This window comes from Elgaria multicarinata, chromosome 1 (genome assembly GCF_023053635.1).
Source record: "Elgaria multicarinata webbii isolate HBS135686 ecotype San Diego chromosome 1, rElgMul1.1.pri, whole genome shotgun sequence".
Lineage (NCBI taxonomy): Eukaryota > Metazoa > Chordata > Lepidosauria > Squamata > Anguidae > Elgaria > Elgaria multicarinata.
Genome location: NC_086171.1, coordinates 102,880,958 through 102,896,578, shown reverse-complemented (window position 1 = coordinate 102,896,578; position 15,621 = coordinate 102,880,958). Strand labels below are relative to the sequence as shown.

Below are 15,621 nucleotides of genomic sequence, written 5' to 3'. Positions count from 1 at the left end.
TGGTAGCAGCTCATTCTTGGTAGCACGCACGCACGCACACACACACACACACACACACACACACACTGTAGCAGGTGTGTACGTAAGGGGTAATAACTGGGATTGCAGCAAGCTGGCAGGTGTGCTTTCCTGTGAGATGTTTAGGAGCTCTGGCATTAGTCAAGGGAGCAGTTTAATTGCTAATCTCAGCATCTCTCAAGGATTTCACGCTGGAGTCCAGAGAAGGTGGAGTTTTAACTTGCAGAAGAGAAGCAGAGTCGTGAAGAGACTTGGATTAAGCTCTGGCCCCTGCTACAGGATGAGTTGGTGCCAAAAACAAGGAAAGCAGCTCACTAACTGGAGTTTTATCCCAGCTATGTGAACATCAAACCCGCCTTGCTGGATTAGCCCAGTGTTTTGTTTCTGCTAGTGGGAAGGCAGCAGCTGCCGCTGGGAAGCATTCAAGCAAGGCATGATGGCAGTGCTCGCCCCTCTTGTTTGCCCCATCACCACCGCCATCTGATTTCCAGAGTATACAATAGGGCTGTGCACGGACCCCCCAATCCTCTTCTCTTCCCGATTCACAAATTCCGGATCGGGCCCGCTCTGCCCCGCCTTGCTCCACCTAGGGTCCGCTCCGCTCCGCTGCGGAGCTCCAGCTCCAAATTGGAGCTCCGCAGCGGCAGGGAGCGGTGCCAGGTAAGGCTGCCCTCCCTCCTCCCACTTACCTGCGTCCGTCCGTGGTCCCGCAGCTGCTTCAACTGAGCCTGAGGACTCAAACAGGAAGACCAGGCCGCAGCCTGGTCTTCCTGTTTGAGTCCTCGGGCTCAGTTGAAGCAGCCGCGGGACCGCGGACGGATGCAGGTAAGACTCCCCTGCCCCTTGCCCCCTTACCTGGCTCTGCTGCCGTCGCCGCATGTGTGGTGGTGGCGGCAGGGCCAGGTAAACACCCTTTCCTTTTTTGCGGAGCTCCGGATCGAGGCAAAGGATCCACCTTCACCTCGATCTGCTCCGCGACACTCCGCTGCTCCCCCGATCCTCTTCGCCTCCGCCTTAAGGGGAGGCAAAGCCCCCCGATCTGCTTCTGCTTCTCCGGTCCGAGGAGAAGCGGATCACAGCCCTAGTATACTATTTATTTATTTATTTATTTATTTATTTATTTATTTATTACATTTTTATACCGCCCAATAGCCAAAGCTCTCGATTTGGGAATTCCCTCTAGCCATCACACATTAGGGATTATTCACGGCCAGCCACACTAGAGACCAAAGGAAGTAATCTGTGCAGCAAAGGGAAGGGTGGAGGGGTGGCAGAGACTTTTCTACTACACCAGCAAACAGAAGATCCTTCCCCTTTTTGTAGGGAATGTTATTCCATTGAGCAGGAACACTGTAGGGACAGGGGGCACGGGGAAGCAAGGAAGGGAGTAACAGGCAAAGGGTCCAAATGGCTGAGTCCAGTACGAAAGGGACGGAGCGCAAGGGTGGGTCACGTGGGCATCAGCTGCTCATGAGGATGCTGGCTAAGATGGGCAGAGGAGAGCAGGCACCCTGCAGCTGGCAAGGCTGTGGAAATGAGAGGGAGCAAAGGAGCGCTTCTGGGGTTAGACAAACCAGCAAACCAATGAGTGCCATTTCGAGGGTGGGAAGGCGAGCTATAAATCAATCAAACAAATAAATATTGTGATTGGCCAGTTGCTGCTACGAAGCTAATTTGTGCCCACCCCTGAAGCATAGCACACAATTGCAGCAGGTTGCCAGGCAGGGCCGGCGCCAGGAGTAGGCAAGTCAGGCGGTTGCCTAGGGCGCCTCCCCTTAGGGGCGCAGGCGGTCACCGTTCCGGCTGACTGAACTGACTGCGCAGCAGTGGAAGCAATGAGCCAGCTGGCGGGAAGAGCAGCAGCAGCAGCAGACCGTGCTGGGCGCTGCGCGAGGAGGAAGATGACGAGGGGGGACAACTAGTCTACGAGGGTCAGCGGCTGGAACGGGAGGTTCTGAGCAATCAACGCTCGCACCGCCTCCACAAGCGGCGGGCGACTCCCCACGCTGCTGCAGCAGAGGGCTGCGCTGATGCGGTTGGTCGACGGCGCCTCGGGGCAGGGCATGAGAGGCAGCTGCTGGGGGGGCAGCGGGAGCCCAGTGTGGTGGCGGGGCGGCGGCCGGCCACCCTGGGAAGTGCAGGATGTGGCTGAGGGCGGCTCCTGCCGTGTTGGTGCTGCTTCTGGCGAGCCCCGCTTTCTCCGAGGGGAAAGCCCCCCCCCCCGAGGCTGAGGTGCCCCCTACCTCCTCCGCCTCCTCGCTTCCCTTCCCTCCTGGGTGTTTGTTGAATCTTCCTCCTCCCTTCCCAGCCTCCCTCCCTTTATAGGGTTACTGTGTTTGTGGTGCTAATCTACTTTTAATTTATCTGACTTTTCTATTTTTCCTGGATTGAATGCATTATTAGCATTATTAGCATCATCATCGCTGGTTCTTGGGGCAGAATCCAGAACTGCCCTTGCCTGTGCCATCAGCCCCACGACTTCTGGACTGCAAGTGACCCCTGCCACTTGTGGAACTGCTTGCGGTTTAGCGTTTCTGGAGGCAAGCTGAAGTGAGTGGAAATGCTAGTTTCTGGAAGCGGGTAGGGTGGCCAAGCTTACATAAGCGAGCACCAGATTAGCGCACCAACCTGAAACAAGTGTTTCCGCCCGTTTTGGAGCTTCGCCTTTGGCAGCACTAAACCGTTGTTCTGTAAGCAGTGGGGACTTAACGAGTTTTGTGCTTCTTATTTTTTTCTACAAAACATCGTTTCTTAAAAATCGAAGTTGGCAATTTGGGGGGGGGGGTGCAAGTCGCTCGCCTTGCCTAGGGCGCAAAATAGTCCAGCACCGGCCCTGATGCCAGGACAATAATTTCCTCGCTTTGGCCCAAGGTTACGGCAGGGTTGCTGTGAGAGTGAAAAGAGCACCCTGATCTTTATGGAGTAACAAGGGAATACACAACACAGGGACACCAGATTTATCTAATTTCCTTCTCATCATCTCACCCCATAGACAACACTCTCTGTCAGTTCCCTGGCCTAAATAGAGGGGTGTTCCCACTCTCAAACAGTAGTAGCTTACCATATCAGTGACTTTACTTCCGTACAATTTGCACCCACAGTTCAGGAGCAAGCGAGCTGACAGTGCAAAGGTATGTGCTTTACCACTGAAGCTACTGCCGGAGTGAATGTCTGCTGTTTTAGGAGCGTGAGTGTGAACACCCCCCCCCAAGCCACATATTTCTTTACACCCACAGATTTACACACACACACACGCATGAATGGCGCGCATAGCTATGGCATGCACATCCACACCACACCACACAGACTGCATATATTCAAGAAGACATTTAGAGGAATTTGATTGTTTACTGCTTCCTTTTTTTTCCCTCCAAAAAAAATGTTATTTTTCTCCCCCTGCCTTTACAAAATATAGTAAAACATACATTTGGCTAAGATGTGTAACTCAGCTGGAACAGTCAACTGGAAATGGAACATCCCACTCCAAATAAAAATAAATAAATGCAAAAGTGGAATACTTTTTTAAAAAGCCAACCAATTCAAACCATTACATAAGTAAATAAATGCTTAAAAGGCCGGTCATCCATTGGGCTCCAAATACACATTTAACAAAACTGCCTGGATGTCACCGCAGGTGCGCTCCATGGATGCCCTTTTTTTCCTTGGTGAAATTAGTTAGGTGTGACAGGATCATGTAACATGAGTGTAACAGAAAAGAGTGTGTCATGATCCTGGGTAATGGGTGGGAGAAAGGGACAATTCAGGCACACTTTGCATGTCCCCGATGGTACCACTCAGGAGTTACCAAAAGGATCTCACACACCCCACCACCGCCAAAGGAATGGATCAGGGGAATGCGAAGCAGGGCAGTGACGAGGCAGCTGAAACTCTGTCCCTAAACTCATTTCTTTGGGAGGAACAAGCCCCACTGACAGCAGCAGAGCTGGCTTCCAAAAAAGTGTGCTTAGGGTGGCAGCTTGAGAAAGAAACACCGAGAATGTAAAGGCTATGCCATTGTTAGAAACACCCATAAAAACAATACAAAAGTAAACTGCACCAAGGGAGTGTTCTCTTAAGTGGGTGTTTTCGAAGCACTTGCAAGAATGGGGTCCAGCCCTTTTGCTGTTCCTCTCTGCGTCCCAGTTTGAGGGCTTACTGGCACAACCCCAGAGCATGAAAGCCAAGTCTCTATTGCCACCATTTTGCCATCAGTCCCTTTTCTCTGCCCTACATCCTCTCCTGGATTGTTCACATGCCTGTACAGGTTCTTGCATGCCCCGTAAACGTAGCCTTGCTGGGAAGGAGATAATGTCGCCTCTTCAGAAGCTGAAGCAGAGCACTTGCAGCAGCGCTGCCCTTTGGCCTCCTCTCGGCTACGACATTCCAGAGATTTGTGCAATCGCTCGTTTGCAAGTTGGCACCAGAGACCCTGCAAACAATGGAGTCTGGTTGGCTGTCCCCTGACTGTGTCTCCGAAGCGCACAACTGGCATGAAAGTAAGGCCTTTAGAAGTCTCCACTTCTCTTTCCCCAGTCCTCTCCTCCAGGGTTACAAGAACGGCCCTGCCCCACGCCCAAGGCTAGCTGCACAGCTTACCAGTCTCATACTCCACTGGGTTTGGCAGTTTGGCATTGAAGGCCTGCAGGGTAGACTGGATCCGACTTACCTCGTTGTTGGCCAATTTGAGCCTGTGCCGGAGCAAGCAAGAGAAAAGGTCGAGGCGGATCTTTCCGGGTGGAGAGAGACGGTTCACTCGGTCCCGGATCTCAATCAGCTGCAATATAGCAGAGTCTTGGGAGCCTTGAGTGTACGGGTAATCCAGCTGAAGGACGAGGTCCCGAATGGCGTCGGACTCGAAGGGCAGGCTGTAGCCAAAGACCTGTAAGCTGTTGATCCTCATGTACCCTAAGTTCTTGGAAGGGTCCATCTCCAAGGGCTCGTAAAAGATGGTTTCGTTGGAGGTGTCATTGAGAGATTTGATGCGGCTCCTCAGGTAGACATGCACCGTCTCAAAAAAGGTCTTCCATTTGTTGCCTAGCGTGAGGGTCCAGTTTTGGCACTGGCCAGAGGCATCCACGTTAGTCCTTTCCCAGTCAGGAAAGCCACTCTCATTGGTGGGCATAAACCAGCTCTCGGAGTGGCTACCCCCAAAGGGGTTGACGTAGATCGCCATGACTGGCTCCAGGGTGCTGTTCTTGGTGAGGCAAATCTGGAGGGAGAGGGCCAGCATGAGGTGGACCAGGCTCGGCTTGTACTTGTTGCTCTTCAGGGTCACGAGCATCCTCTTCCTCCAGGAGGGGTCGAACCACGTCCCCAAGCGCATGTCGTTGCTGATGAAGATGGAGTGCACTTCGATGCGGCTGTCCCGCTTCTGCAAAAGGTACTTGAGCTCCAAGTCCTGCAGGTCTGTCTCCAGCCCTAAGTAGTGCTCCAGAGACTCGGCCACCTCTGGGCGGCACAGTCCCAAGGTGAGCACGTAGCCAGGATTGCAGGAGCCACACTGGGTGCCATTGTCCTCTGCACAGGCAGCGCATTCTGGGCCGTCCCCCACGGCACAGGGGATGGTCCCCTGGCAGGAGGGCTGGTCATGGGGGCAGGTGCAGCTGAGGCTTTCTTCCACAAAGGTCCCTGGCACAGCGGTCTCACTGCAGTAGAGCAGGGACTGAGCGCGGCTCCACCAGTAGGCCAAGGGCCTGCAAGAGGGAAGGGAGAAGAAAAGGAAAGTGAGCTGTCTTACCAACGCCAGGGGACGTAGCACGAGGCCTGGCCGTACCCTGCACTTCCACCACATCCACCCCGCAAAGAGGATGGTGAACTTCTCCAGAGTGCTAGATTCGGCTTCGTTTATTCAGATCTAAATGAATATTGGCAAAGCTTTGATATCTGCCAAATTTCCGAATGTGAAATTCCATATTTGGAATTTGAACCCACATGCTGAACAGGAACATTTTACATCGCTGGGCGAAGCAATCCTATCAACTGAGGTGGGAAATCCGAAGGCAGAGGAGCGGCCTTATGCAGGAAGCGCTGGGCTCTTTTTGCCCGGGCAGAAGGGAGGAGAAGTGTTATTATTCTCCCCCTGATTCTCATTATTCCCCCTTAACTTTTACAATTTCTCTCCCATTGGTTGCAATAGGAGGGAAATTGTGTACACAAGATCCCAGGCTGATATACATTTTCCCCAGTTCCTGAGGAGGGGGGTGGCGTTATCAGGGCCATGGGGATGCCATGCTTCCGGCAGATCCAAGCCTCACCCTCATGAAGATGTGGATGTTTGAAAGTGGGCATTTTTAAAAAGGGTGCGTTTCTCAATGTGTGCATTTTACTAGTGTGCATTTCTCAATGTGTGCATTTCTCAATGTGTGCATTTTACTAGTGTGCATTTTCAAAGTGTACATTTCTCAATGTGTGCATTTTACTAGTGTGCATTTCTCAATGTGTACATTTCTCAATGTGTGCATTTTACTAGTGTGCATTTCTCAATGTGTGCATTTCTCAATGTGTGCATTTTACTAGTGTGCATTTTAAAAGTGTGCATTTATCAATGTGTGCATTTTACTAGTGTGCGTTTTAAAAGTGTGCATTTCTCAATGTGTGCATTTTACTAGCATGCATTTTAAAAGTGTGCATTTCTCAATGTGTGCATTTTACTAGTTTACACTTTGCCCCATGTAAGTGTGAAAATGTGAGTGTTTTAACACGTGCATTTTTAAATGTACACATTAAAATTGTGCAATTTTAAAAGTGTGCATTTCTTAATGTGTGTATTTTTAAAAGTGGGTACTTCCCTCCACACCCTTTAAAAAATGAACAAGTTTTGCAAGTACACATTTTGTGAACACAAACACAAGTTCGAGAATTTGTGAACCTATCCAGAGAACATGTACTCCCATTCACGTTCACATTTAGGGTTGTGAACAGAACATTTCTGAGTGATTTGCAAACAGAACTGAACTTCGCGTTGTGGCCAGCCAAGCCAATATTCTGCTGAGTTTGACATAGAAAATAAGGTTTTATTTTCGTTTGAGAAAGCACAGGAGAAATCTGCCATTTTGCGCCAGGCCTGATGCTCAAAGCAGAATGGCGTATGTGATACAAAGCCATCAATCCCCTCTGGCATGACCACGATTCTTCAGATTTGATTCCTTGACCTCTTACCCTCCTTTAATCCTATTTTCAATTTACATTAAGGCTCCAAAATGTCAACCTAAGAGAGTCGCCAGGAAAATCCACTCATCGGGTGTTAATGTTTACTCATCAGCGTACGTCCCTCCCTCTACCAATGCTGGAGCTCCAAAGTGGATAGAGAGGCAAGGACTACGAAGAATTCCTCGGTGGCTAGGAGGAAGGTTGCAAGGTCAGGTCTCCCCTTCTGAGATTGCACCTCTCTATCCTCTTTGGAAGGGGAAATCCGAAATTTCCTATGGCCCCTGGGCCATATGGCCCCTGGGACACCTTCCCAGAGACCTTAGTATGTAACTCAGCCTTGTTGAAATTTCTTGATTGTTTTGGTTTTGGAAGGCATCGTTCATGGAATGTTGTGCTTTATTAACTGTCAAAATATTGTCGCATATTAAGTACTATTACCTGTTATCTGCCAACTGTCAAATATAGTCAAATACTAAGTACCAATCTCCAGCAAAGGAGATCGTTACCTTGTCGTGGTGCTGGAGCTTGAGCACTTCAAGGATGCCATGAGCATGCCATGAAGGGACACCCAAGACGGGAAGGTCATGGTAGAGAGGTCAGACTAAATTCAATCCCTGGGGAAGGTAATGGCAACCCACCCCAGTATTCTTGCCGTGAAAACTAAATGGATCAGTACAACCAGAGATATGTCGGTATACCATCGGAAGATGGGACCCCCAGGTCGGAAGATGGTCAAAATGCTACTGGGGAGGAACAGAGGATAAGTTCAACTAGCCCCAGATGTGATGGCGCAGCTAGCTCAAAGCCGAAAGGATGGCTAGTGGCCGACGGTGCTGGTGGTAAACGACGAATCCGATGTTCTAAAGATCAACACACCATAGGAACCTGGAATGTAAGATCTATGAGCCAGGGCAAATTGGATGTGGTTATTGGTGAGATGTCAAGATTAAATATAGATATATTGGGTGTCAGTGAACTGAAATTGACTGGAATGGGCCACTTCACATCAGATCAGCACCAGATCTACTACTGTGGACAAGAGGATCACAGAAGAAATGGAGTAGCCTTCATAATTAATAATAAAGTGGCTAAAGCAGTGCTTGGATACAATCCAAAAAATGATAGAATGATCTCAATTCGAATTCAGGGTAAGCCATTTAACATCACAGTGATCCAAATATATGCCCCAACCACAGATGCTGAAGAAGCAGAAGTAGATCAGTTCTATGAGGATCTGCAGCACCTACTGGATAATACACCAAAAAGAGATGTTATTTTCGTTACAGGAGACTGGAACGCCAAGGTGGGTAGTCAAATGACATCTGGAATTACAGGTAAGCATGGTCTAGGAGAACAAAATGAAGCGGGACTTAGGCTGATAGAATTCTGCCAGGACAACTCACTGCGCATAACAAACACTCTCTTCCAACAACCTAAAAGACGGCTTTATACATGGACTTCACCAGATGGCCGACACCGAAATCAGATTGACTACATCCTTTGCAGCCAAAGGTGGCGGACATCTATACAGACGGTAAAAACAAGACCTGGAGCTGACTGTAATTCAGATCACAAACTTCTTATTGCACAATTTAGAATCAAACTAAAGAGAATAGGGAAGACCCACAGATCAGTTAGATATGAGCTCACTAATATTCCTAATGAATATGCAGTGGAAGTGAAGAATAGATTTAAGGGACTAGATTTAGTAGATAGGGTCCCGGAAGAACTATGGACAGAAGTTCATAACATTGTCCAAGAGGTGGCAACAAAAAAATCCCAAAGAAAAAGAAAACCAAGAAGGCAAGATGGCTGTCTGCTGAGACACTGGAAGTAGCCCAAGAAAGAAGGAAAGCAAAAGGCAACAGTGATCGGGGGAGATATGCCCAATTAAATGCAAAATTCCAGAGGTTAACCAGAAGAGATAAGGAATTATTTTTAAACAAGCAATGTGCGGAAGTGGAAGAAGACAATAAAACAGGAAGGACAAGAGACTTCTTCCAGAAAATTAGAAACATCGGAGGTAAATTCCAGGCAAAAATGGGTATGATCAAAAGCAAAGATGGCAAGGACCTAACAGAAACAGAAGAGATCAAGAAAAGGTGGCAAGAATATACGGAAGATCTGTATAGGAAGGATAATAATATTGGGGATAGGTCAGACGGTGTGGTCAGTGAGTTAGAGCCAGACATCCTGAAGAGTGAGGTTGAATGGGCATTAAGAAGCATTGCTAATAACAAGGCAGCAGGAGACGATGGTATCCCAGCTGAACTGTTTAAAATATTGCAAGATGATGCTGTCAAGGTGATGCATGCCATATGCCAGCAAATTTGGAAAACACAAGAATGGCCATCAGACTGGAAAAAATCAACTTATATCCCCATACCAAAAAAGGGAAACACTAAAGAATGTTCCAACTATCGTACAGTGGCACTTATTTCACATGCCAGCAAGGTAATGCTCAAGATCCTGCAAGGTAGACTCCAGCAATTCATGGAGCGAGAATTGCCAGATGTACAAACTGGGTTTAGAAAAGGCAGAGGAACTAGAGACCAAATTGCCAATATCCGATGGATAATGGAGAAAGCCAGGGAGTTCCAGAAAAACATCTATTTCTGTTTTATTGCCTATTCTAAAGCCTTTGACTGTGTGGATCATAACAAACTGTGGCAAGTTCTTGGTGGTATGGGGATACCAAGTCATCTTGTCTGCCTCCTGAGGAATCTGTATAACGAACAAGTAGCAACGGTAAGAACAGACCACGGAACAACGGACTGGTTTAAGATTGGGAAAGGAATACGGCAGGGTTGTATACTCTCACCTTACCTATTCAACTTGTACGCAGAACACATCATGCGACGTGCTGGGCTTGACGAATCCAAGGCTGGAGTTAAAATCGCAGGAAGAAACATTAACAATCTCAGATATGCAGATGACACCACTTTGATGGCTGAAAGCAAGGAGGAGCTGAGGAGCCTTGTGACAAAGGTGAAAGAAGAAAGTGCAAAAGCTGGGTTGCAGTTAAACCTCAAAAAACCCAAGATTATGGCAACCAGCTTGATTGATAACTGGCAAATAGAGGGAGAAAACGTGGAGGCAGTGACAGACTTTGTATTTCTGGGCGCAAAGATTACTGCAGACGCTGACTGCAGCCAGGAAATCAGAAGACGTTGACTTCTTGGGAGGAGAGCAATGACAAATCTCGATAAAACAGTTAAGAGCAGAGACACCACACTGACAACAAAGGTCCGCATAGTTAAAGCAATGGTATTCCCCGTAGTAACCTATGGCTGTGTGAGCTGGACCATAAGGAAGGCTGAGCGAAGGAAGATAGATGCTTTTGAACTGTGGTGTTGGAGGAAAATTCTGAGAGTGCCTTGGACTGCAAGAAGATCAAACCAGTCCATACTCCAGGAAATAAAGCCAGACTGCTCATTTGAGGGAATGGTATTAAAGGCAAAACTGAAGTACTTTGGCCACATAATGAGAAGACAGGACACCCTGGAGAAGAGGCTGATACTAGGGAAAGTGGAAGGCAAAAGAAAGAGGGGCCGACCAAGGGCAAGATGGATGGATGATATTCTGGAGGTGGCAGACTTGACCTTGGGGAAGCTGGGGGTGGCGACAGCCGACAGAAAGCTCTGGCGTGGGCTGGTCCATGAAGTCACGAAGAGTCGGAAGCGACTGAACGAATAAACAACAACAAAAACTAAGTACCAATAAAGGTCAACTATCAAATGCAGTCATCCCAACTGTCAAACCATGAAATTAAATATCTCATGTGAGATGCAGAATTCAGGTATTAAATACGACAATGGAATCAGTTACCTAGGGATGTTGTGGGCTCTCCCACACTGGAGGCCTTCAAGAGGCAGCTGGACAACCATCTGTCAGGGATGCTTTAGGGTGGATTCCTGCATTGAGCAGGGGGTTGGACTAGATGGCCTTGTCGGCCCCTTCCAACTCTGCTATTCTATGATTCTATGTTTCTAAGATTTGTGTGTGTATGTATGTGTGCGTCCCCATTGCTTCTAATGGAAGGGAAAGAACTACATCACATGTTGGGCTGGCATAGTTTCTGGCATGTCCGGGGAGTGGGGAAGGCCTAGGAACCTGTGGACACTCCGCCACCCTGACACCACCCAACTGCGCTGTTTTTGGTCCCAGAACTGGCCAGTGAGGCAGCCAAAATGGCACAAAGCTCCACTGCCATACAGGAAGGAGAACTGCACCTCTGTTCTCACATGTGCCGTTCTATTATTATCTACGGTCCGTTATCATATGTGCGAGCCTGGAAACGTTGTCTCAAAATAAATCCGTGTTCTAAAACAAATGACATTAAACTGGAAATGGAGAAAAGAACATCCTTTAGATCTAACTGATGGACGTTCATTTTTATATTTAGTACCTGAACAACCTGCAGAAGCTTGGGGAGGGGGGCCGGGAAGGCAAAAGAAACGTACCGCTTTCCTTTGCTGCTGCTCATTGCAGGCAGTTCGCTCAATAAACACTGAGGCCTTAGCTAGACCTAAGGTTTATCCCGGGGTCGTCCCGGGGTCGTCCCTGCCTGCTCCCGGGATCCCCTATGTGTCATTTACATGAACAGGGATGACCCCGGGACGATCCCGGGATAAACCTTAGGTCTAGCTAAGGCCAGAGTCACCGAGCTCAGCTCAGCAGCCCCCTCAGCTTGACACCCTGGGTGTGAGGGTCCAGCTCATCTACCCCTAAGGCCGGTCCTGCCCAGAGCCTCCAATGGCCCAGCAGCCTCCCTCCCTTTCTTCTCTTGGCATTTGAGCTCTCAAAGATGCTTGGCCTGGGTTTTGCTAAGAAATACATCCCACATCAATGGTTCCTAGACAATTCTTCCTCCCCCGGCCCACTGCCCCTTCCAATGAAAGCTGAGGAGCTACTCAACAATTGCATTCAAGCCATGCAAAAGGAGGTGGTAGAGGTGGCAAGACTGGATGCTTAATCAAACATAACAACAATAACACGGAACAACATTTAAAAATATAAATCGCTGTACAGATTTCGTCCCGTCCCCCCCCAGCAAAAAAGTCTTAAATTAGTATAGATGACAAAACTTTTCCTTCTTGTAACTTAGTATTTCATGCCATCAGTACATTTCTTGTCTTGTCTTTTAAGCTGCTAGGGTTTCTATAAAATGATTAAAGGAAATGGCTTTAGTATTGGAGGGAGCAATCCTATGTCCCTTAGAGAGAGTCTGAGGGACAAAGGATATTTCGGATTCCTGGATCCGAGCCTGGAGGCAGCAGTCCGACGTCGAAGCCAGGAAACCGAGCTCCCCGGATGCACCAGCTGCTTCTATGAGCTCATAGACATGGACAGGAGCAGGCGGAGGATACATCGGGGCCTGCTCTTGTTGGACTCCCCTCCTTCAGGAACAGGACAATCCCATCAGCCCTGTTCCCGGTCCACTTAATTTCTCTCTCTCTCTCTCTCTCTCTCTCTCTCTCTCTCTCTCTTCTTTACCTTTTCCCTCCTGGACTCCTTTTCCTTGTGTGTCATGTCTTTATTAGATTGTAAGCCTGAGGGCAGGGACTGTCTTTTTTGCTAAGTGTAAGCCGCTCCGAGAGCCTTTTTTGGCTGAGGAGCGGGGTATAACTATGATAAATAAATAAAATAAATAAATAGAGAGGTTAAAGGGGGGGTGTCAGTGGGCAGGGAGTGGAGGAGACTGGGGTCATGGAGAGCAAATTATCCCCAGCTGTTCCCAGCCTCCTTCCATTTCCCTCCCCGAAGCTTCTGCTGGATGAGGGGAAACACCTGTCTAGCTAAAATGCATTGGATTCAATAAGCCTCCCAAGTTCAGAGGTTTATGAGTATGTAGGGTGGCGCAGAGTAGTAAAGCAGCACTTTCTGCAGCTGAAACTCTCCCCATGGCCTGAGTTTGATCCCAGTGGAAGCTGGTTTCAGGCAGCCGGCTCGGGTCGACTCAGCCTTCCATCCTCCCGAGGTTGGTAAAATGAGTACCCAGTTAGCTGGGGGAAAGGGAATAACAACCAGGGAAGGCAATGGCAAACCACCCCGCTATAAGGCCTGCCAAGAAAACCTCAGTGAAAGCTGGCGTCCTTCCAAGAGTCAGTAATGACTCAGTGTTTGCACGAGAAGTTCCTTTCCTTTTCCAGGGTGGATCCAATAGGATTGCACACTAACTGATCCACTTTCCATTTTCTGTTATTAGAAAAAATATATAACTAGTAATTTACATTTACATTTTTATTTACCTAAAATATGCATTGTGCATATTTCTGCTCAAAATGTTTTGTGTTTTGTCAATAAATTCTGATGAGGGTGGGCAATGCGTGGCCCTCCAGTTGTCTTGGCCTACAGCTCCCATCAGCCCAAGTCAGCCTACCCAATGGTGAGGGATACTGAGAGTTGTAGGCCAAAACATCTGGAGGGCCACAAGTTGCTCACCCCTGCCTTTGGAGCTTGATTGCTTTGTGCGATCCCTGGCATGAAAGGCAAAAGAAGAGATGTCCACACCTTCTTATTCCTTACTTTAATGGACTTCTCCCATAATGGATATTCCATATTTCAGATCTCGGAGTTCCATGGAACAGACATCAACATTCAGCAATATACTTGTTTGCCATGTTTTTACATGAGAGCATTTCAAAGATATATGACACACCACACATACACACACCACCTACCACCTGAAGTGCTACAGTCCAGAACCCACTACACTTCTCATTCTACCGCTCCATTCTGCATTACATTCAAATTCCATACTAGGTAACAGCTCCCATGCAAAATGTTTCCCACAAGGACCCCAAAGGACACCAGCCACACCCCAACACAGACTTCAAGCCCACAGACATCAAGGCACCACCCCTATCTTGGATTGAGGCCAAAGAAACCCTACTATAAATATACCACACCTCTCCTTCAAAAGTCTGAAGCGAGGTTGCCTGTGGCAGCGTTTGGCCAGATTGAAAAGGCGTCGGACAATCCGATGGGTCTTCTTGGAAAGCATCTTCAAGGTGGTGCCCAGTTTCTGGTAGCGATGCTGAATATCAAGATCCATTGCCCAGAATTGGGAGACGGCAGTTTTGTTCAAGAAGCGGTCCACTGGGAGATTCTTCACCAGGGACTGGAGTTCCTCTGTCAGGATGGAAGGGAATGTCAACAAGAAGAAAATGTTACGACACAATACAAAGATGGCTCAAGCTTCAAGGATGAAGATGACCAAGTGGCAACGCTTGTCCTAGACTGTACCTACTTCAGGCTGTTGCTGGGGGTGAGGATGAGAGTTGCATGTTTCAAGGCTCTCCCAAGAAAAAACTCTCTGTGCGTAGGATACTGGTATGCCAGGAAGACGCGTCAGCCTAGCTTTCTCCCTGACGTATTACTGTCCCTCCCATGAAGCAGCTTTCAAACACACAACCCTTCCCTAAAGACTAAAATCGTGGTGCTCCCAGCTATTGTGCTGGAATTTGGGGCCTGGGATTTGGCAGGCCTGGGCTATCTAGGTGTTTTAAAGTGTAGGCCCAACCTACCTGTTAATTATTCTCTTGGGGAACGGGTATTTAACCTTTCACTTGTGTTAGACATATTTAGAAGATTACATTTCACCAGTGTACTCCGTAAATTGGATGTTTTTGTCTATCTTGTCTTCTGAAGACGGGCTAGAAGAATTTACGAATGTTACAAATGTAATGTAACATTTAAAATTTAAATGGGCACAGTAGGCTGGTCCTCCTGCTTGCTCCCAGCATATATCTCAGGGGCCTTTGCAGCACAACTAGTCTATACCCCTGCTGGGATTAGATTCTACACACACACACACACACACACACACACACCTGCATTTCTTGCCTTGCAGAGCACCTGTGTCGACATATATATGCCAAATTTTCAGAATGGAGGGAGGGGGGCTTTCCTTGCTTTTTAGGGCAAAGTGGCTGAGGATGTTCTTTTCTTTTCTTTTTTAAAACATGTAAAAAAAAGGCCTCCTTTATAAGCAATGCTACTCTTCCAAACACAGTGTGTTTATACATGATTGACTAACCTCTAGGTCAGTGTGTGCAGCCCCAGTTTGGGACCATCACAATTTGGGAGAGGGGATTTTAGCTTCCCCACCCCCTCCTGTTTTTATGCCAAATTTCCTACCACCACTGTGAAGTGTGTGGGGTGTGTGTGTTATTTTAAAAGAAAACAAAAGACTTTTTCCCTGGATTTTGGCTGCTCTTCCCAAGCAACTCTCCAGCCCTTTCAAAGCTGTGCATTCAACTTCTGGAAGCGGCCAATACTGTCTCATCAGTTCTGTGGCCTGCAAATGGGACTATAAAATTGGAGCTGGGCTTGTGGGGTGGAGAAACCATTTCAGGCCAGTCCCAATTCAGACACGCTTGTCTAAATCCCAGTCTTCAGGTTTTAAGCTCTGGGATCATACAGTCAAAATTCAAACCTTGGAAGGAAATG

The 15,621-nt window shown here is 48.0% G+C and overlaps 1 protein-coding gene across 1 annotated transcript in view; it reads right to left on the bottom strand.

Moving 5' to 3' along the window:
• Nucleotides 1-4,247: 4,247 nt before the first annotated feature.
• Nucleotides 4,248-15,621, bottom strand: part of BRINP2 (BMP/retinoic acid inducible neural specific 2) — a 135,321-nt gene continuing 123,947 nt past the window's right edge. The window contains exons 7-8 of the mRNA XM_063134068.1: nucleotides 14,079-14,301; nucleotides 4,248-5,711 (exon numbers count right to left, since the gene is read on the bottom strand). Coding sequence (XP_062990138.1) covers nucleotides 4,598-5,711; nucleotides 14,079-14,301 — 1,337 coding nt within the window. The 3' untranslated portion in view covers nucleotides 4,248-4,597. The remainder of the gene's footprint in view (nucleotides 5,712-14,078; nucleotides 14,302-15,621) is intronic.